The sequence below is a fragment of the Artibeus jamaicensis genome, unplaced genomic scaffold (assembly GCF_021234435.1).
Source record: "Artibeus jamaicensis isolate MK-2021 breed Jamaican fruit bat unplaced genomic scaffold, CSHL_Jam_final scaffold_369, whole genome shotgun sequence".
Classification (NCBI taxonomy): Eukaryota; Metazoa; Chordata; class Mammalia; order Chiroptera; family Phyllostomidae; genus Artibeus; species Artibeus jamaicensis.
This window is the reverse complement of record NW_026522042.1, coordinates 7,427,471-7,448,729: the sequence shown is the minus strand read 5'-3', so window position 1 is coordinate 7,448,729 and position 21,259 is coordinate 7,427,471. Positions and strand designations below refer to the sequence as shown.

Here is a 21,259-nt window from a genome sequence, read left to right as displayed (position 1 = left end):
CAGCTAACTCCTCACGGGGGCCGTGCAGACTCCACCCCCTGTGGCCCACCTCCAGCACCCCCAGCTCTGCAGCGGAGCTGCCACAACACACACGCACCTCCCGGTCAGCACTCCCACCCCACCGATGAAATGCCTGCAGTGGCTGTTCACAGCCAGGCCGGGCAGCGCCGTGAAGCGAGACTGCAGCCACTTTCTCAAGCAGCTCCGGGCTTTCCCTCCAGTCTGAGCCTCCTTTGTTCACTGGCCTAAATCCACATGCTTCCCAAATTTTCTCTAGCCACGGTTCCCTTTCTTCAACCATAAAATAAAAGAGAGACAGTGTGGAAAGCAGGCTTTGAGCCATTAACCCCCTGCCCCACCCCCACCCCCCAGATGTGGTGGAGACACGGGTTCTGAGGATCTGGTCTCCAGGTCATTGTCTGGTCTCCAGGTCATTCATTGTCTCCAATGGCAAGAAGCTCCTTTCTAAGCAGCAAAGCACCAGGAGCCCGAATTAGTATTTCCCTTGAGGCTGACGGCTAACCTACCACACTCTAGACGTTCTACTAAAAATGGCAAAATGCTCTGATTGCCTCCTTTCTGGGTCTGAAAGCATCACACAGAATGTCACCATCATCTTGAGCCTTCTCAGTGTTCACCGGCTGCGACAGGCACCTGCCACCTGGCTCCTGTCGCTCTCAGAAGCGCTCAGACCAAGTGCATGTCATAGGGAAGCAAGGGATTCCGGATAACTGGGGCTGACAGAGAGGATCGTACTCCTGTGCTAACCTGCCAGCTCACCAACACACCAGTGATCAAAAGGTTTTCGTGCACCAAACCCAGCGCGTGGCACTGAAGGAATGCACTATTTTCTGAATGAATGAGGTGGAAAAGGGAAGTCTACTGGGAATCATGGGTGGATTTCAAAAGAGGATAAACTCTATTACTTTAATTATTCAAAACTAGTGCTAAATACATATTAAGTGGTTAGACATTATACCTTTAATAACAAGTTATATGCTTCTGGATCTTGCTGTATAAGAAAATTTATAGCTGTAGAAATAAAACCTCATTTTCACTTCATTTTTAATGATCTCTTTTCCTTTCCAGATTTCAAAGGAAGTGTGCACGTGTCACAGAAGCTTAATTAAAGAGCTGAAATTAATGATGACTATTCGAACTTCCACAGTTGCCAGGTCTCCTTACATGTAATGTAACCGAAATAGGGCCCATGGCAACAAATTCCCCGTCTGTCTGTGAACCAAGTGGGCAACCTGTGAGCCTTGGAAGGACATTCTCTGCAGGGAGCTCTCACTTTTCTTCTCATTATTTGAGCAAGATCTGCATCTAGCGTGAAAGCAGCCCCTTGGATGTTAATAAACAAACCAACTCTGCTTTTGGAGGAATCGTGAATTTCGGCGGACAGAATTAACTGTACCCCACCAACAGAGGCCTTTAAAGATCCCTTTCTGTGTAAACGGCAGAGCCTCTGGGCCACAGTGCAGGCTGCAGCCAAAGGACCCACGAGCAAAGCCTGACTCTGCTCCACGCGAGCTGTGGAAGGCTCCTGGGCTGCCCCGCCGACACCAGGTTCTTGGGAAGCTCGACGAGACAGATGCATGTGCGGAGTACTCAGTAAGTGCTCAATAAATGTTAGGTAGGGTCGGACTGTTTCTACAGTTTACATCGAACATATCTACAACCTCCCAGCTCTTAAGTTCCTGCATAAAGGTGGCCTGAATAGAATTCCTGAGACCCACAAAACCAATGAAAACGCACCACCCACGTGGGCAGACCACAAGGCAGGCCTACGAAACAGGCACCACATGTAATCCTGCAGTGAGAACAACGTAGCTAGGTGACCCCACTTGCGTTTGGCTCCAAGACATACAGAGCCCAAGGAGAAAGAGAAAATGAAATGCAGAAAGACTTCAGAATGTCACGGCTTCAATATTCAACAACAGCCACGAAGCTGGGGGATGAGCCACCCCACTCTGCACGCTCTTCCAACCATGCCGGGCTGAGCCCTGCACACGCCGGGGCAGCTGCGTAGATTAATGATGCACAAAGGAGGCATAAATGATGATACCTTAGCATTTAAAAATAAATCCTAAAAAAAAGGAGACACAGTGTAGTGTGGTAGCAAAGAACACCATACATGAGAAGCCCAAAGGCCCAGTTTTGCTTAACTCTGTCACTTCTGTCAATGACTATTGGGTCCCTTAAATCCTTTGTGCTGTAGTTCTCTCTGACTGCCTCGTTTCCCTGACTTAGGTCCCCAGAGGAACGGAATGAACTGCTGGGGCGGCGCCGTACACGAGGAGGGGCCGAAGCCACGTGCAAATCCCTGGGGTGAGTGGTTCTTGCTCATTTTATTACCGGGCTGCTCTCCCCACAGAGAAATGTCTGAAGAGGCAGAGGAGCAGCTGTAACGCTGTAAAGCACAGCGTTACAGCTGCTGAGGGTCCTGACTTCAACGAGCCCCAGTCTGCGGGCTTCGCCATAACCTCGGTGAGGAGCCACGTCTCCTCCTTCCACCTGCTCCCCCAGCTCTTTTCTCCTCCGCCCCCTTCAGGGCCGACAGGCCTGATGCCAGCCCTAAAAATCCAGCCTCTCGTGTGTGCGTGACTCCAGGCCTTAGGACTCTCTATTTGCTTCATGCTGACCTGGATTTTATTCTTCAGGTATCTGCGTGAAGCACAGGGCCTAAATTCTTCAGAAAAAGACAGCTGTGGTTAAATGATAATGAACGCCCTTGTTATCATTACAACAAGCTTCCTGCGCTCACCAAAACTTAGCCCCAAAGAGCGAGCTCTCTCAATCACGACAGGATAGTGCCCGCACTGAGCATTTCACTAACTTCAGCTCGCCCTTCAGACGCTGCTTCACGTGAAACCCCACTTTGCGCCCATCTTTCCTGTTAGGTACTTCTTAAAGGCGGCTGCAACATATTTTTTCCTTGAGACACCTTCTGGGGGAATGCCCTAATGCTGGTCTAAAGAGAAGGCAAGTTCTAGAAGTTAGTTACTCCTTAAGAGACCGAGTCTTTAAGCCTTTGTTCATGAATCCACCATGTACCCTCTTGCCCCACATTCAAATGGCAACACGCGGCCTCTTCTCCAGGACTTGGCTCAGGGTCATCCTCCCTGGAGACACTGGCTCCAACATCCCCTCTCCAATGTCCCAGGGACACCCCAGTGCTCCCTTCACCCCCACACATGCCGTGACTGCTCACCCTTCCTTCATCCCCTTCCCTGCTAGACTCCGGGCTCACAGACGGCTGAGACCGGTCACGTCGGCATCAACTGTAGTGCATGCTGCACTGTGCAAACCAGCACAGTGATCCAAAATGCTCCCTGAATATTACTATTTTGATTCAAGGAACCAGAGGACTGGAGCTGTGAAATACCACGTGACTGAGCGCAGGGACCACCTGAGGTTGCCTTCTTGCCCTAAGATCCTGCCTGTGCATGCCCAGCAGCTGACATCCGGAGAAGCACAGGGAGAGAAGTAAGTGTGCGGAGGGGCTTACAAGGCTTCGGAGAAACAGATAAAGGCTGATGGAACAGAGGGGCAAAGGCCTCTCCAGACTGCAGTCTGGAAGGTGTCGATTTGTAAGTGAAGAGAGAGTCAGTGAATGATGGTTATCCTGCCACTTGTGCAGCTCCCTCCTAAAGCTTCAAGGCTTTTGCCTTTATTTGCTGAAAAGAGGGCTACTAAGGCTGAACTTGGCAACGGAATATCCAGGGCTTTGTCTGGTGGCAAAACAAAACCTACCACAGGTCTCCCTTGGCCATTGCCAAAATCCCATGGGAGAAGGCCGAATGTTACTGCCCCTCGAGTCCTCCTCCTTCCCACGGCCTCGAGGCTGAAACCCCATGAAAGTGCTTCTCCCCACACCCCCCCAGGTATAAAGTCACAGGGACACTGTGCTACTAGGCACACAACTGTCAGGTCACCGTGGTGACTGATGTGGCACACAGCGAAGAACAATGAAATGTGTGAAATAAAGAAAGTGAAGGTCCACAGAATCAAAGGACAAAAGGGTGCTGTTACTCACACTGAGTTTACCCTGTGGGCCTTAACCCCTGTTCGACAGGGATTCCCAAAACCCCCTTAGGACTTCAGTGGGAAGACTCAGCCAGCTCCGAAGGGGGGAACAGCTGCCGTTATAAATGGCTTTTATAATGTGGCTGTAATAACAGCTCGCAGTTCCAGCACAGGCTCAAGGGGAAGACTCGCTGAACGAGAAGACAAACACAGCGGGCCATCTCCCTGGAAAGTCTCCGAGGCTTTGCCGTCTTCAACTAGAACGGTTCTGTGCAGTACAAAACTCTGTGCCAGGGCCTTCTGCTTTCCCCTGCCGCCCGCACGGGGCGGTCTGTAGCCTGGGGAAGGCAGAGCCCGGGAACTAACAGGAACTACTTTCTCCGTTCACCAACTGTCGTGGCAACCTCGAGAGCTTCCCTTAGCATGGGCTTTCCTTTTAAGAACTGTGCACGCGCAGCCTTAGAACGTACAGCTTATTAGTTTACTTAAATTCTGTAAGGCATTTTAAAAGGGCTTGTTGGTTCTTGGACTGTGTTTGGCTTTTCCCCTCTAGCAGCCAAGAAGGTGCAGAGGGTGATGATAACATGATTTTGCAGGTATTTCCATCATTAAGGGAGAAATAAAAAGGTATTTGTGTTTTGTAAAGGTGAATTTTTTCCAGATTCTGCTATGAAATATTTAAATACTATAAAATATGGATAAGCTTTCATGAATGGGAAAAAGATTAAATCAGCTGAAACTATGTTAATTATCAATTATCCTAACGAAGGAGTACTTCATTTATTGGGGATACTTTTCAAGGTTGCTGAAAAGTATCTCAAAAATGTTTCCCAGAAAAGGTTTTTTAAAAAAAATCTTTCCTATTTATTGGCTTTTGGTAATATCTTTGGTCCTAAATAAATAGGACTAATAAACCTCATTTACTTTTTATAACTCCTGTCCCCCAAAAGGGAAGACAAGGTGGAACAGCACCCCAGATCCCCACGTGACCCCCACACTGTCAGACACAGACTGAACTTAACAGAAATATTACTCACGAAGGTTTATTCTCAACTTTTCATGACAATATAATTATGATCCTTTTTATCCCTTCAGGATCCAGACCTCCCACTGTAATAAAAAATAAAATCTAAACCTGTTTTAGAAATAGAGCTCTCATTTATGCTCTTTAAAATAGGCTCTCAAGCTTTGCTTGTTTCCAATAAATGACAACTATGACTGAATCTCTTTGCTTCTGTTCTCTGAAAGTCGCACCCCTCGGGGATGCGTTTCCAGCCTGCAATTCCAAGAACAAAGCACTTTCCTTTAGATTGTTAGTGGGGATGGTACTTGCCAGACTGAGAAGTTTGGCAGCAGAAAAAGGAGAACGAGAGGCAGAGCGCATGGATTCTCGGCTTGTTTACACTTAACTGTGCACTTGACTTTTACCATCTATGGAATTCGGTGTTTGTCTTTGAAAGGGAAGCAATTAGACCTATCTTGCATGAGTACTGTAATGGTAAGAGAAGGGCAGTAAACATGTAACTACTTGGAAAAAGCAAAGAGTGCCTTTAGGTTCCAAGCACTGATACTGTTCGGAGAGCTGATGGGTCCTCACGTGTATCATGCACGATTCTCTGCGGCTGTCAGGACAGACAGAGCCCCGCCCCTGTGGAGCTCACGTCCCAGTGAAGAGGGAGGTGAAGGGTCAACAGAAGTGGGCGGCTTCTGTTTTGTGTCATAGGACAGCCAGAAAAAGCTCCTCCGGTGTTCTGGGCAGAGACCTGCGTGAACTGAGACGCAGCCCTGCAGGTGTCCGAGGAGGAGTGCCCTGGGCACAGAGGGGAACAATGCAAAGGCTTGGGGGAGAGAAGAATGTTCCAGAAACTCATACGAAAAGAGTGTGGCTGGAGCTGAGAGGTTGAGAGGGAGAATGGTAGTGGACGGAATCAGAGAGTAGGGCTGGAGTCAACAGACCATGGAGGGCCTAAGAGACAATGGTAAGGACTTTGAACTTGAATTTAAGTGAGATGGAAAGCCATGGAGAGTGTCTGAGATGAGGAAGAAGTGATGTGATGGACTTGTACTTTTTTAAAAGATTTTATTTATTTAACCTTAGAGGGGAAGGGGAGGGGAAGGGAAGGAGAGGAGGAGAAAAATATCAATGTGTGGTTGCCTCTTGTGCGTCCCCTGCTGGGAACTGGCCTGCAATGAAGGCATGTGCCCTGACTGGGAATTGAACCATGATCCTTTGGTTCACAGGCCCACACTCAATCCACTGAGCTACAGCAGCCAGGGCTGACTTATATTTTTTAAAAAATCACTCTGACCAACTGCATGGAATGTAGACTATGTGTGTGCGTGTGTTTCCCCCCAACTCTTCTCTGTTTGCTCTTTAACAACAGGGACCTCATTGTATGTCCCGCCACACGCGTGTCTTCCTGCGCCCCGGGGGCCCACTCCCTGACCTGCAGCGCTCTGGGACCCAACGCTGGCCCCGCCTTTGGATCCCCACGCAAATGCCGCCTCCCACACAGAGCTCCCATCTAAAGGAAACAGGCGCTCAGCTCTTCATGCTGCTTCCCACACTCTCCTGTTCTAAGTATTGATTTCAATGACCGTCCCCGTGAGACTCTGAGCTGCCGCAAGGAAGGACCAGGTCTTTCCAGTTTTTATTTTCTCATACCCCATTATGATGCCTGCTGCTGGGTTCTCAATAAAGATCTGACTCCTTCCTAAACAAGCCAATGGACATGCTCATGGACGGCAATCCTACCAAATTTCAAGACAAAGCGTCAAAGCATGCATATCCCTTTGGTCACTTGTAATATCTAGAGATGGAAGGCACTGAGCCAACCATCAGAAGATGCTGGCTCGCCCGGGTGTGATTGGGTAGAGGCAGGAGTGAGCCATTTCCTGAGGGAAAGGGACCTGAGCACAGGAAAGACCACGATGCATTTGTGGGGTGCTAGCCCAGCCGAGGCCCCGGAACTGGGGCACAGGTAGCCCGCTGGGGAGCTGCGGACGGAAGGCCAGGGGGCCAGCATGAACTGTGGTGTGGCCTGCAGGCAGCTCCTGCGTGCGGCTGCTCACTCTGGCACCTGATGGCTAAGGAGGAGGGTCGGTCTGACAGCATGGGGACCTTTGGGGCGTGGCAACAGGGATCCACGCAGATGGGACAAGAACCTAAACAAAGAGAGCAGAAATACACAGGGGGCGCAGACTACAGGAGGACTGTGGACGTGGTACTCCCAGTGCTCAGTGTGAGGGCTGGGAGGCCGCCCCACCGAGGCTGGGCCAAGAGAAGGAAGAAGGTTTCGGGGGAAATGATAATGATTTCCTCTGTGTGTGTGTGTGTGTGTGTGTGTGTGTGTGTGCGCGTGCACGTGCGTGCTCTTGTGGAGATGGGTGTGGAACAACCAGGTGCAGTTGTGAAGTTGTCTAATAAGAAGAAACACATCCAGTTCTACGGTGCATCAGAGAATTCCACTGTGGAACTGCATTGTGAAAATAAGGATTCCAGAGGGAAAAATAATAGTTGGGGCCAAGACCTTCAATAGCAGCCAAGAAGGTGCACAGGGTGAGAGGAGCCGAGAGCCCAGGGTGGGGTTATAAGGAACCCCCACAGGAGCCTGTAAAGCAGGGGACAGGGCACCCAGGGAGCTGGGATGGGGGACAGCTCTGTGAGACTAGGGATGCGGTTTACAAGGCTGGGTCCAATGCTCCTGCTGCAGAGCTTGGGGGAGTGGGGGGACAAGGGAAGGCCAATGAAGTCAGCTTTTATCTTTAAGGACCTGGCTCGAAATTGACACACACTTGCAAAGGCTCAAATGCCACTGGCCCAAGCTTGGTCTCATGGATGCATTCACATGCAAGGAAGTCTGGGAGCTGCAGTCTGTCACCGGGCTAGTATGTACACGCCCAGGCAAGACACGGAGGACTCTAATACAGAAAGGAAGAAGGGGAGCTGGATACTAACAAACACAATCAGATTTGCAGACTAGGTTACGTACCTGGCCAATACCTACCTCACCAAAGCAAGGAGAGCTTTAGCCTTGGAGAGAGAAACTGGAGAGAGAAAAAGAGGTAATTCTGAAACCCAAAGCTTCTAGTACAGGGCAGGTGGGGGCGGGATGCTGGTGCAGAGGCAGCTCTGGTGCGCATGCAGCAGACGCGAGGTGATGGATACAGGCTGGACCACACTGAGGGACACACCTACCTCTGCCACATATCCAGGCAGGTTTCTCACCTGCCTTCGTCCCAGCTTCACAGGGTCACTGAGAGGCTAATGGGATTCGGTAAGTGTGAAGGCAAGTACAGGACCTGGAATGGAGTAAGGACTCAAACTGGCACTCATTTCGTTTGTGCTCTTCCCAGTTGTAGAGGGCAGAAGAAGGACATGCCAAGAGACGAACAGAAGCTCGAGAAAGAAGGTGCTGGACACCGAAGCCTTTGCCTGCTTTGCCACTTCCCCTGCAACCCTGATGTCCGTGTCAAGGACAGCCGGGCTGCAGGGCCAGGGCGGCCCCAGGGCCCACTGTCCGGTCTGCAGAGGCAGCTGGACGGCAGGGAACCCTTCTGGGGGTCATTCCAGAGCAGCTGAGATTCCAATACCAGCAGCCGGTGGCTGCTTGTACAGGCTTACAAGGAGAGAGTGATTAAAACACACTCTCTGATTAAAACAACAACGACAAAAAGAAGCACGATTTTAAAGTTCAAGTCATAGTGATAAGCAGCCTGCATCTGTTTCCCTGAGATGCAGTAAAAAGAAGGTGGTACCTGAAAACCGGCCAGCAGCTCCACCCACTTACTAAAAAAAAAATCAGCTTCAGATGTTTCTTTTCCCAGGTTTTAATCCTTCGCTGCAAAAGTTTTCACTCTTGTGTCCTACACAATTCCAGGGATTTGTCCTCGAGGCTGTTCGCCGAATCATTAGGCCTAAGTTGCCTGGCATGTCTAACAGAACAGATCGTTACCTGGAGCGGCTACCTGGAGGGAGACACCTGCCGCTTCTCTCTCTGCCTCGCAGCCCCTCCGGTGCGGGAAGATGCGGGTGCGTCTCCACACAGCCTCGCGCTGGGCCGGCAACAGCGAGCGCAGGCGAGCAAAACGTATGAGCGCTGCAGGCAAAAAGTGCAGCTGGCCTGAGAAGAAACCTCTCTTGCTTAGCTTTCAAGTATTAAGTGTGAAAAATCACTAGTATTATTTTAACCGCATGTATATTTTTTGTTAGTTTATTCAAGTGGAAGTATCTACGAAAAAATATATACCTAACTTTAATTCTGCTCTAAAACTCAATGCCACTTGCCTCACTGTGAGAAGAAAAGGAAGAAATAGAAAAAAAAAAAAAAAGGAAAAAAAAAGAAATGTCCCACTTCTGTGAAAGCTTTGATATGGGATTTCTAATCAGACATCTGAAGTACCATTTCTTCTCCTCTACCAAAAATTCCAGCTGAGGGGGAAAAAAATTAGAAAAAAAAAAAGAAAGAATGTGCTAAAACACAGGCCTAATGTTTTGAAAACGAATGCACAAAAATAACCTGAAATGAGCCGAACCTCAGGGCCCATGCATCAACATTAAAGTAACAGCAGAAGGAAAGTCAGAAAGAGTGTTGTCCAAACAGACATAATGTTGCAGAAAAGGGCTCGCTTTCATTTGCATACTTGGCATCCTTTTGCCTCTGAAATGAACCACTCTGCATGCTTTTTGTCAGGCATCTCTCAGAAGTAACCTCTGTTGGTTTCATTTCCAATGTTTCATATTTGTGTTCCGCTGCTCACTCTCCACTGTTTACTAAACAGTTCACCATAATTCCACGTTAATTACAGTTTTCCTGCAGCAGAACAGACTCACCGCACACAGTCCTCTGCAGCAGAACTCCCTGGTGGGAAGCACATCAGATGCTAATCTCTCAGCTCCATGATCTCCCACTGGGCTGTATCACTAAGTGAAACCAGGGCCAACAACTACTGCTTCTACTCAGAAGGGCAGATCTCAAGGTGGGAAACAGGTAGATTTTGCTTTAAAACTAAGAATTATAACAGAGAATGGACAAAGGGCATAGAAAATGAAGAAAAAGTTGCCAGTATCAACTTCTGAAGTCATCAGAAGACCATGGATTCGGGTCGGGAAGGTGGCTGGGCCCAGCTGGTCTTTCTGGAACCATGAAAGACACCTACGATCAAGTTCATGTGCTTGTAACGCACAGCCACAAGTGCTTAGTGTGCTGCCGGCACCCGTAAGCTCAGGAAATGGAAGCCGCCACCACCACCACCACCACCATCATCATCATTCATCACCATCAAATGTCAGCTCCACAAGGTCAATTATTTCTTTTATTTTTGGTCACTGCTAAACCCTAGCAGTGCCTGGCTGTTAACAGGTACTCAATAAATATTTGATAATTTGTTAAAATAAAAGTATCATACTTTCCACAATCAGGACCAGTGCTATCACTGAGTTCGCAATTTCCCAACGCCTTCTCAAAAAGGCATCTCCGAGCCTCGGCAAGAGGCCGTGTTGTCCATTTGAAAATAACTGTTGTTAAAAGAAAACCTATATTCTGTTGTTTTTCATTTTTCATACAGACAGCAACCCCTATAATCATTTTAAAAACTGAATCAACACATCTGCCTCGATATCTTTTCACTGCTTTTGAAGACATTACAGTTTTTCCTTTTAATGTGTACTCAAGCCAGATAAAGAATGCCCCGATATTTGTGCTTCATTCAAAGTTAAACAACCGTGTAACTAACAGATAATAAATAACTGCCTTTACCTGTAATCTTTTTCTCAAAATATAAACGCTATCAACATGAATACGCTGAAGAAAACCCACGGCCATAGGACCCAGTGTGCAGGATTCTGTGTACTGTGGATTTCCAGAAGCAGAACACGTTACCTTCGCAGAATGCTCCATGGTGACCACTACTTTGGTCTTGGCGCTGGACACGAGATCCATAGCACCTCCCATTCCTTTCACCATCTTCCCCTGCAAGATAGAAACAGGAAATAGGAAGTAATTCTCTGCCTTTCGCTTTTTTAGTATGTGGCAAAGAACAAAATTATCTTGCAAGAATAACCACTAGAATCATCATTGCCTTCACTGAGAAAAAAATCACTGGCCTCCATTTGTTAGTACTTGAAGGTTTACGGCCTTAATATGCTGCTACTCTATTCTTCTATGGGTAAAGGATAAGTTAAGGATCAATATTATGATGTCATTTTTACTAAGTATGGCTAACATTAGCACAAGGCAATCAATCAGTAGATAAGTCTTCAGAACCTTTACAGAATTGTGAACGTTAGTATTACTATAAGAATACGAGATTGAAATCCACATGCCCCTGACATCCATTTTTGTCATTTTAAACACACAATCAACACATAATCAGCACCACCGAGCCTCCAATTACAGACCCTTTCTACAGCACTCCCTTGGATTTTCTGCAGAATACAATGCCTTTCAGCAGCAGCCTGGGGCACAAATGTAATGGTGTTTCCCTAGTAATGATTAATATTAAAGGTGGATTCTAAAACTTGGCATTTGTCTTGCTTTTAGAAAAACAAACCCAAACAAAGTGAAAAACAGATTCCTGTTCCGCAAAAATGACAGGCAGGAGCAGAGCCCGGACGCTCTCACCAGGCTCGCTCTACCTTTGCTCATCCGCGCGTGTCCTCGCTCACCAGACAGGCGCCGACCACCTGCACGCACCACAAGCTGAGGATTTCCCACGGTCTGTTCCATTGCTTGGGGACAGTTTTGAAAAAGCAAGTGTTTCCAGAGATGATGAAAGAAATTCTTACTCAAGTATACAGGGGGAATGTCTTCTAACACTGAAACCTCCTTCAAATCTTATTTTTTAATGCAAGTCCTTGTGTAGATTTGACAGTAAACTCTGACAGGGCTCTCTGGTCCTTTCCTGTGATTTCATAGCTAAAAATGGAAATTTGGCAAAGCGCTCCCACCTGGGTTTAAGACACAGTCTCGAATCCCCTGATTTCAGAAACATTTCAGAGGTCAGTGCAACTCGGCAGGAACACGAATTAGACGTGCAGGACAGAGGAGACTGAGCAAGAACTCAGAGAGTGTCTGTGGTCTGGAGCCTGTTGCTGGCCGAGATGGGCAGCCTCTGGCAAGGCGTGGGCGGCAGGCGCAGGAAAGGAGTGGGCGGTACAAAATGAGCCTGTCTTCAGGGGTGTGAGTGTGAAGTGAGGCAGAATATCTATGTGCAAATGTGTAATTTCACACTTCTGTACGCCTTGCCTTCACCTGGGTCAGCGGCAATTTTACTAAGTCAGGCATCAGGTCATAACATTACTGTGGACAATTCTGATTATCTTAGGATATGAAATGTGGGTAAATTAGAAATGAAAGCAATAAATGTCTAGCATAAACTCTACACTAAGGAAGTTTGAGATCTTTTAAAGCATCAAAAGACACAAAAGCAGGTCCATTGGAAGATGCCTCCATGTGCTGCAGTAAGAGCATCCACAGACAGGCTGGCGGGACAGGCTCCCGGGACAGGCTGGCAGGGTGCAAGTGCAAGGACAATGCAGCAGCCGAACCCCCCAGAAAACTGAGCCAGTGCGTTCAGAGGCCTTGAGCTAAGAAAAGAGCAACACTTGAACGCATCCATACCACAGGCACACTTTGTCCCCTGTGACACACAATTAGAGGTAAAAGCTTATGACAGAAGCTCAGACTCTGTCCAATTTAGGCGACTCTGAATTATACATTTTCGGTCACTGTCAATTATCTAAGAAATAGCTATAGAGCGCCTACTGGGTACAAGGCACTGTGCCGGCAGGAGCACAGAGAGCTCTAAAATGCGGTGGAAGAACCAAACTTTTGCTCCAGTTCAGAAGAACATCCCTGCTTGACTCACTAAAAGAACAGCCTTCCTTATTCAAAGACATTCAAGTGGTCTACTGTCTCACCCGCAAAGCACGTGCTATGAATTTCAACACACGATTTCCATACTCAAATACTTATTTCCAGGAGTGAAAAATATACAAGATGAGACGCCTGAGGTCTATTCTACTAACCCATTGGGTAATGTTGGCAACACGTCGAATCTCTCTGAATTTGAATTCATTGCCTAGACACCAGGAATAAGAGTATCTGCCCTGCCATAGAACTGTTGTGAGGGGCACATGAGGTAATGTGTAGAAAACTGTGTAGTAAATAAGTTTATAAATTTGTTGACTTAAGTCTTTGTCAGTCGACTTAGTTTACTATTTATCCAGTATGAACCTGTCCCCGTACTAGGTGCTGGGGTCTGAGATATCAGACAAGGATTCTCTGCCTCATAAACCTCATTGTCTGAAGAAGGCAAAGTATCCATGAGAAATTCGAGAGACTTAGATCAAATGTCCTTCCTCTAAAAAAGCGCTCCCTACCTCTCCCTCACCCCCAAGGTAGAGAGAGCTACGTGCCTTTTCCCTGGGTCCTTTCGCTGTTCAGTATGTGATTCTACTACGGAAAATTTCAATATTTTTCTTTTCTTTTCTTTCCCTCCTTCTCTCCCTTCCTTCCTTTCTTTTTTCTTTTCTTTTTATTACAAGTACTTGGATACGTGAGTGGACAAACAGACTACACTGACAGGAGCGTTCAAGTTCTGACAGAGAACAGGAAGTGCAGAGGAAGGGCTCGGAGACCTTCCCAGAGCGGGTGCTTCCCAAGGAGGTCACCAGATGGGAAAGAGAACAGCAGTGTCTGCTCATGGAGAGCATTTCCAGCAAGTTACCCTTCAAACATTTGGTTTTTCTATTATTTTCAGAATGTTCATTGATTAGAAAAAGAAAATAAAATACCTCCCTTCATTTTGATTCCCAAATGATTTCTGAAAGAGAATCAACGACTAAAGGGAAACAATTCATTCTATTCCTGCAGGGAAAAAATGTTATTAAGACATACTCTCTGTATGAACAACTATATGCCAACAAATTGGACAATAGAAAAAAATGGATAAATTCCTAGAAACATACAGTCTTTCAAAATAGAATCAAGATGGAAAAAAGCCAACTAATGAAATTAAAGCAATAATCAAAAAACTTCCAACAAACAAAAGTCCCAGACCAGATGGCTTCACAGGTGAATTTTACCAAACGTTCAAAAGAACTAACCTCTCTCCTTCCCAAACTATTCCAAAAAATTCAAGAGGAGGGAAAATTCTCAAGCCCATTTTACAAGCCCAGCATTATCCTAATTCCAAAGCCAAATAATGAAACTACAAAGTAAAAAAATTATAAGCCAATATCCCTTAATGAACATAGATGCTAAAATCATCAATAAAATATAAGCAAACCAAATCCAGCAACACACTGAAAAGATCATACACTATGATCAAGGGGGTTTTATTCCTGGGATGCAAGGTTAGTACAATATCTGCAAATCAATTAACATGATGTACTGCCTACACAAAATGAAGGATGAAAATCATATGATCATATCAATAGATGCAGAAGAAGCTTTTGACAAAATCCAACAATGATTTACTGATAAAACCTCTCAGCAAAAATGGAAATAAGAGGGAACATATCTCAACATAATAAAAGCCATATATGACAAACCCATAGTCAACATTATACTCAATGGGGAAAAACTAAAACCATTTTCCTTAATATCAGGAACAAGACAAGGATGTCCACCTACACCACTCTTATTCAACACAGTACTGAAGTAGTAGCCACAGCAATCAGACAAGAAGAAGAAATAAAAGGCATACAAACTACAAAGGAAGAAGTGAAACTGCCATCATTTGCAGGTGATATGATACTGTATATAAAGAACCCTAAGGATTCCACTAAAAAACTACCAGATCTTATAAATAAATTCAGTAAATTAGCAGCACACTAAATAAATATCCAGGAATCAGCTGCAATTTTATACACCAATAATGAACTATCAGAAAGAGAAACTAAGAAAACAATCCTATTTACAATTGCATTAACAAATACCTAGGAAAAATTTTAACCAAGGAGGTAAAAGGCCTATAATCAAAAAATTACAAGATAACGAAGACAGAAACTAAAGAAGATACAAGTAAATGGAAGCATATACCATGCTTATGCTTAGGAAGAATTAACATTGTTAAAATGTCCATGTTACCCATAGCAATCTATAGATCCAACACAGTCCCTATTGAACCACCAATGACGTATTTCACAGAACTAGACTAAATAAACCAAAAATTTATATAGAACCGCAAAAGACTGTGAATAGCCACTGCAATCTTGAGTAAGAAGAACAAAGAGGAATCATGATATCAAACTATACTACAAAGCCATAGTAATCAAAACAGCATGGTAGTGGCATAAAAACAGACATATAGATCAATAGAACAGAAAAGAGGGCCCAGAAATAAACCCACACCTTTACATTCAATTAATATTTGACAAAGGAGGCAAGAACATACAATGGAATAAAGACAGGTTATTCAATAAATGGCACTCGAAAAACTGGACAGATACTTGCAAAAAATAAAACTAGATTGTCTCCTTATAGCATATACAAGAATAGACTCAAAATTGATTAAAGGCTTAATTGTAAGACTTACTACCATAAAAATTTTAAAAGAAAACATAGGCAGTAAAATCTCGGACATTTCTTGTAGCAATATTTTTTTGTGATACATCTTCTCAAACAAGGGAATCAAAATAAAAAATAAACAAATGGGCCTACATTAAACTAAAATGTCTTTGCACAGCAAAGGAATCCATCAACAAAATGAAAAGACAACCCACTGAGTAGGAGAACATATCTTCCAATGACACATCTAATAAGGAGCTAACATCCTAGTAAGAACTTATACAACTCAACATAAAAAAAAATCCAATTAGAAAATGAGCAAAGCACTTAAATAGACAATTCTCCAAGAGGACACAGAGATGACCAATAGACAAAGGTGTTCAACATCACTAATCATCAGAGAAATGCAAATTTAAGCCACAATGAGATATCACCTCCTACCTATCAGAATGGCCACCATCAATAAACCAACAAACAAGTGCTAGCAATGATGTAGAGAAAAGGGAATACTCATGGCTTGAAAAGGTGAAGGGATTGAGAATTACAGATCGATAGTTACAACATAGTTATGAAGGTGTAAAATACAGCATAGGGAACACAGTCAATAATATTGTAATAACTATGTGTGGTGCCAATTGGGTACTTGAAATATCAGGGGAACACTCTGTAAGGTATATTGTCTAATATACTTTAGATTGTCTAACCACTATGCTGTACATCTGAACTAATATAATATTAAATATAAACTGTAATTAAAAACACTTCGAAAAAAATTTTTTTAATAAAAAAAGACAAACTCTCCAATACAAGAGGGATATTCATCATGGTCCCAAGTACTTGCATTCCCAGTTACCTATGCAGTTAGGGGTGGCCATGAACCTGCAGGCTGGGCGACGGAGGAAAACAAGGCAATACCTGTGATTTCTAGGACCTAGCCCGTAAAATCTTCTCTCAGGCAATCCTCATTCTTTCCTGCTTTTTGCAATCTGGACACATCCTCTTGGAAAACAGGTGAGCTTCCCTCAGTCTCGGTCCTTGAGCGAGCATGTAGCAGAGCTCACTTTACTCAGAACCACAGGGCACTGTTCAGTATGGATGGGGAAAAAACGAACAGGGTGCTGAACCAACAAAACTGAGCATCTTATTTGTTACAGCAACCACGTGAGATGATGTGGTTCCTGAATGAGTTCTGTGGATCCAGGGTGAGAATTCGGTGGGGAATGAAAACCAAATGCTACCTCTACACAACAGAACGGGGCCCTGAGCAGACCTCTACAGGTGGATCCACGCCAGATACGGGGCCACTGCGCCTGTCCTCCATCCAAATGTCCAAGTTCACTGTTTGGCACTTACGCAGGTGAGATACTGACCTCACCCCCACCTCCATTTCCCCTCCTTGAATCTGACTTCCTATTTCAACATGCAAAACGAAAAGGTGATAAAACAGAGAGGTGAAGGAGCTAAAAGTATATCTAAAAATAAATTACAGGAGGGAAATGGTACTTGGAGAAAAATAGGCCTATAATGAAGAGATTCGGGGCATGATTGAAGCCCTGGACCAGAGTGAGACAAAGTGTGGTTTTCTTTAAAATCTCATCAACAAATTCATTTCTTGAATGGTGCAGCTTCCACTCTGAAATGTGTTCTGCCTAGAATAATGGAGAGATGATTACTGGATACTTATTTCATAGCCAGCTCATCTTCTTGCAGTTAAGGGCTGACCCCGATTATCAAGCATAGAAAGAACACTGCAAAGAAAACTAGAGGAGCTAGGAATACTGCTTGCTCTATTATAATGGTTACACATCTTTTCTAAAAAGAAAAAATACTAACTCAAGTATCATCCTCAACTCATAAATATCTATTCAGGGTTTATTACCAACCAGGGACCAAGATAAGATGAATATGATTATCTACATTTTTCTAGAAAATAGAAACTTAGATCATTATTTTAAATATATTCTACTTAATTTGATCCTATTTCCTACTATCAGGATTTTAAAGAAAAGAAACTCTCTTGACAGTGCAGTAACATTAAAAAACCTCAAAGCATCAAAGCATAAATATTAAATTGCACTCCCCCCAAAATAGCAATTTAAGTTCTGAATATGACTTTTGGTAATATTCTAAGGTTTCGGTACATCTGAACAGTTCTGTGACGTGCTGTTCAAAATAAAATATAAAACATACAAAAAAATTATTCTTGCCATCACCTTTATCATTGGTATACAAATTATAATGCCTTAAATGAAGTTTTCTTTTTACTTCTACATATTCTGGTCTTAAGGGAGAAACAACTTATAACATACAGAAACAATCTTTAAAGCATTTAAAACTCGTACTAGGCACCTCACTAGAAAAGTGAATGGACGCAAGTGAACGGGAAGGACAGCAGTGCAGTGACCTGTTAGTAAAAACAGGGCCTGCTCAGCGTTACACAGTTGAGTATTTACTGCCCATCTCAATCCGAATGTGCGCCTTCTGAATTCCGTCTCACTCCCCCATTATTAATGAGGCTCCTGGGAAGAAAAGGGCCTCTACGCAGGTTCTCGGCTACAGCAGGTTCCGGCTACAGTGCAGAAGAGGGAGACGAAGGAACATAGTAACATTTGTTTAAACACAAAGAGACAAGTTATAACTCCCTGCATTAGCAAAAATAAAAGATGCACAATTTGCCTTAGTTTAGCAAAGTTACAGCTGCCTATTTCTTTTTTCTATGCTCTCTCTACTTTTTGTATGCATAACCAAGAAAATTGCAACTTTTCTTTCAAAGAGGCAGTGTATTTCCCAGGAGACGTGACCTGATCATATAAACTAACTAATCTGGAACTGGAAGCATAATTATAGTCTACTGGTAGGTAAGTCAACGAAATTGCTTATAACGAATATCAGTTATCAATCACAATGAGGGCTAAAAAGGTGTCAAAAAGGCAGCATTTGGATAAACTCAGAATTTTATTTAAGTTCTGTTTTGTCCTTGTCCTTTGGGGCCCCTTGTTTCGTCAATGGCATGCTCGCCTGGGGTCTCCATCTTACCCCCCTCTTAGCTTCTCTGGTCATTTCTCAGCGCACTAAAACCGCTTTCTGCCCTGCCTGAGCCCTGGCAGTGAGGAGTACTCACCCAGGTCTCTCATATTCAATCAGCAGACTCGGCAGACCGTGTGTGAGTCCTTCTACTACACTCAGCACCGTGTTTCGCTGACTCCTTGAGGGAGTGCACTCCTGAGCTTCCGTGGTACGGTGGCTCCTACATTGCGACTTTCAGCGCCTCCCTAGCATCCGTTTTCCAGCCACCTTCCTGTGCCGCCAACTTAATAAAAGCTCTGTCCTTGGCCTCCTGCTCTTGCCTCTATTTGTTCTCAGAGCATAACCACTCTTGGGACATAAACTTGCCGTGTCTCTGATGATGACTAAAGCCACATTCCCAAATCAGATCTTTGCTCCAAGTTTCAGATATCAATACCCAAAAGTTTCCCAGTCACCCCTGCGGCACAGTCTGTTAGCTGCTTCCCAAAATCGCACCTTCTTGTTTGTGGGCATATAGTCAGGCTACATTTTCCAGCCTTCCTTGAAGTTGGGGTTAGCCACAGGAATAAGTTCTGGCCAATGGGAAGTGAGTGAACGTGATACAGAATAGAGCTGGCCCATGAAACTCTCCAAGAACAGTGCCCCATGTCCCTCACTTTTCTGCAAGCCCCATGTTGGAAAAGGTGGAGCGAGGGAATGAAAGGAGGCCCAGTCACCAAATCACTGCCCAAAGGGAGAACTGCCGGCCACACAGGGATACTCACTGATCCCACACAGCAATCAGTTCCATGTCGGTGAGAAACAAAAACTTCTATTATATTATGTTCATCACTGCATGGCTCAGCTCAGTGTGGTCCAAACCAAATTAGGCATCTTTTTTAAGGCAAATCTCATCTATTCACTAATTTCCTGTCTCACTTGGTGGCGAGCCACCCACTCCAAGTTCCAAATCAGAAGCTTCCTTGTCTCCTGCCTCTCTGCTGTTATGTGCAATCAGCCATTCAGTTACAAAGAACTCCAATCTTCCCAATATTCTTGAACCTGACCTTTCCTCACCCTAGCCAAGAGCCTTGTGATTTCTCCCCCGAGGGCTGTCCCAACATCCCTACCAGGGAACCTCTGTCCAGCCTCGTCCTTCCAAATCCTTCCAACCCACAGCCATGAAAACAGTGTCTGTAAACTGAGCATCTGCCCTCACTCCTCTGCTTAGAATCTTTCCCTAGGCCCCCTGTGTTTCTGGGGGAAGTCCAAGCCCCTCAGTCTGGCATCCAGACTCGAGAGCACCTGGCCTCAACCCTGACCCCCGTCCTCCCATTTCTGTACCAGAGCAGCGAGTGGCTGGTACACAGCAACCTGCTAGGTGGTGAAGCCCCGCCCACCCGCCTGCTATCAAGCGCACTCCAGCTTGTGCTTTGGGAATCAGATCAGCACCACGTTTCTGGAGAAAGTCCGTGTGCTTCTGGACCGTCCCACCAACAAGATGAGGTCAGCGACTTCTTCCGGCTACCCGCATGGCATTTTTGCTTATCAGCATTTTGGAATTTACCCCATCACCTCTGTTAAGAGCAGGGCTGATGGGCCACTGGCAGGGGTTGGAAAGGCCACGCAGTGGTATTAACTGAAATTCCTCCTCCTGAGAGGGCCCCTGTCCCCTCTGTAACCAGTCTGCCCCCACTGCCATCATCCAGAGGCTGAAAACACAGCTGGCGGCCCCCAAAGCCCTGTCCTGCTATGGCCAACACCTGCTCGGACTGACCACATCCATCTGACTCACCAGTACCTGGACACTGAAGACAGCAATGAACTTCAGATGGAAAAAGTGAGTTCTGTTCCTGGCTATTACTGCTGATCCTCGCCTTTGTAAAAGTATAAATACCACTCAATACTGTCTTGCTAGTTGACTTATGAAACCACTTCACTCCAAGTAAAGAAAAAATCCCAATGTACAGAACACTGACTACAGGTCATTAACTCCACCTTTGTAAAGGGAAGTAATGACCACTTATTAAATTAGTGGTTAGAAATATGAAGCTTTCACATTTTCTTTTGCTAAGGTACAACCAGTGTGTGACTGAGTTTCTTTGTGTGTGTAAATGAGGCACTTTGGAGAGGTTAACTTCTTCGTAGAGGATCAAAGTAACAACCTGATTCTCAATTTGCTGCATTAATAAAATGGCCAGCAGGAGAAAAACTGTGCAATTCTCAGCTCTGTTCTGAAACTGCAGCTTCGGTTTTCACAGAGACTATCCATCATTCCACAGAGATGAAATCGCAGACCGAACAACCCGGCTCTGTGGGCTCACGGTGCTGACGGGCCTCCCAGGGACCTCCCACAGAACATCGGCGCGGAGATGCTGAGCAAGCACTCCAGGACACTAACAGGTTTTTTTTTAACTTAAAATGATTAAGTATGATTATACAACAAACAAGTTATTTAACTGAATTCATTAAATACAACTAAGCACTAAAACTTCTGGTCCTGCACATTACCCAGGAACAGACTAAGTACTGTATTTTAAAATCCAAGGATAAGTTATTTTCTGCATCAGTAACCTCGCCCTTCCTGAGGGTCACTGAGAGAAACGCACTGGAACTAGAGGAGCTGCCCACGTGTGACCGTGCATGTATGACCCAGCACACGGGGATTTCACACTGTGGGGTCAAACCAATGTTCTCACAGTGAGACAACA

The 21,259-nt window shown here is 45.2% G+C and overlaps 1 protein-coding gene across 1 annotated transcript in view; it reads right to left on the bottom strand.

Annotated features, from left to right (window-relative positions):
* The window catches only part of OXCT1 (3-oxoacid CoA-transferase 1), a 135,470-nt gene that overhangs the window by 15,076 nt on the left and 99,135 nt on the right, over positions 1 to 21,259 (bottom strand). Inside the window, exon 14 of the mRNA XM_037138521.2 lies at positions 10,911 to 11,000. Within this exon, the coding sequence (XP_036994416.2) occupies positions 10,911 to 11,000 (90 nt within the window). The remainder of the gene's footprint in view (positions 1 to 10,910; positions 11,001 to 21,259) is intronic.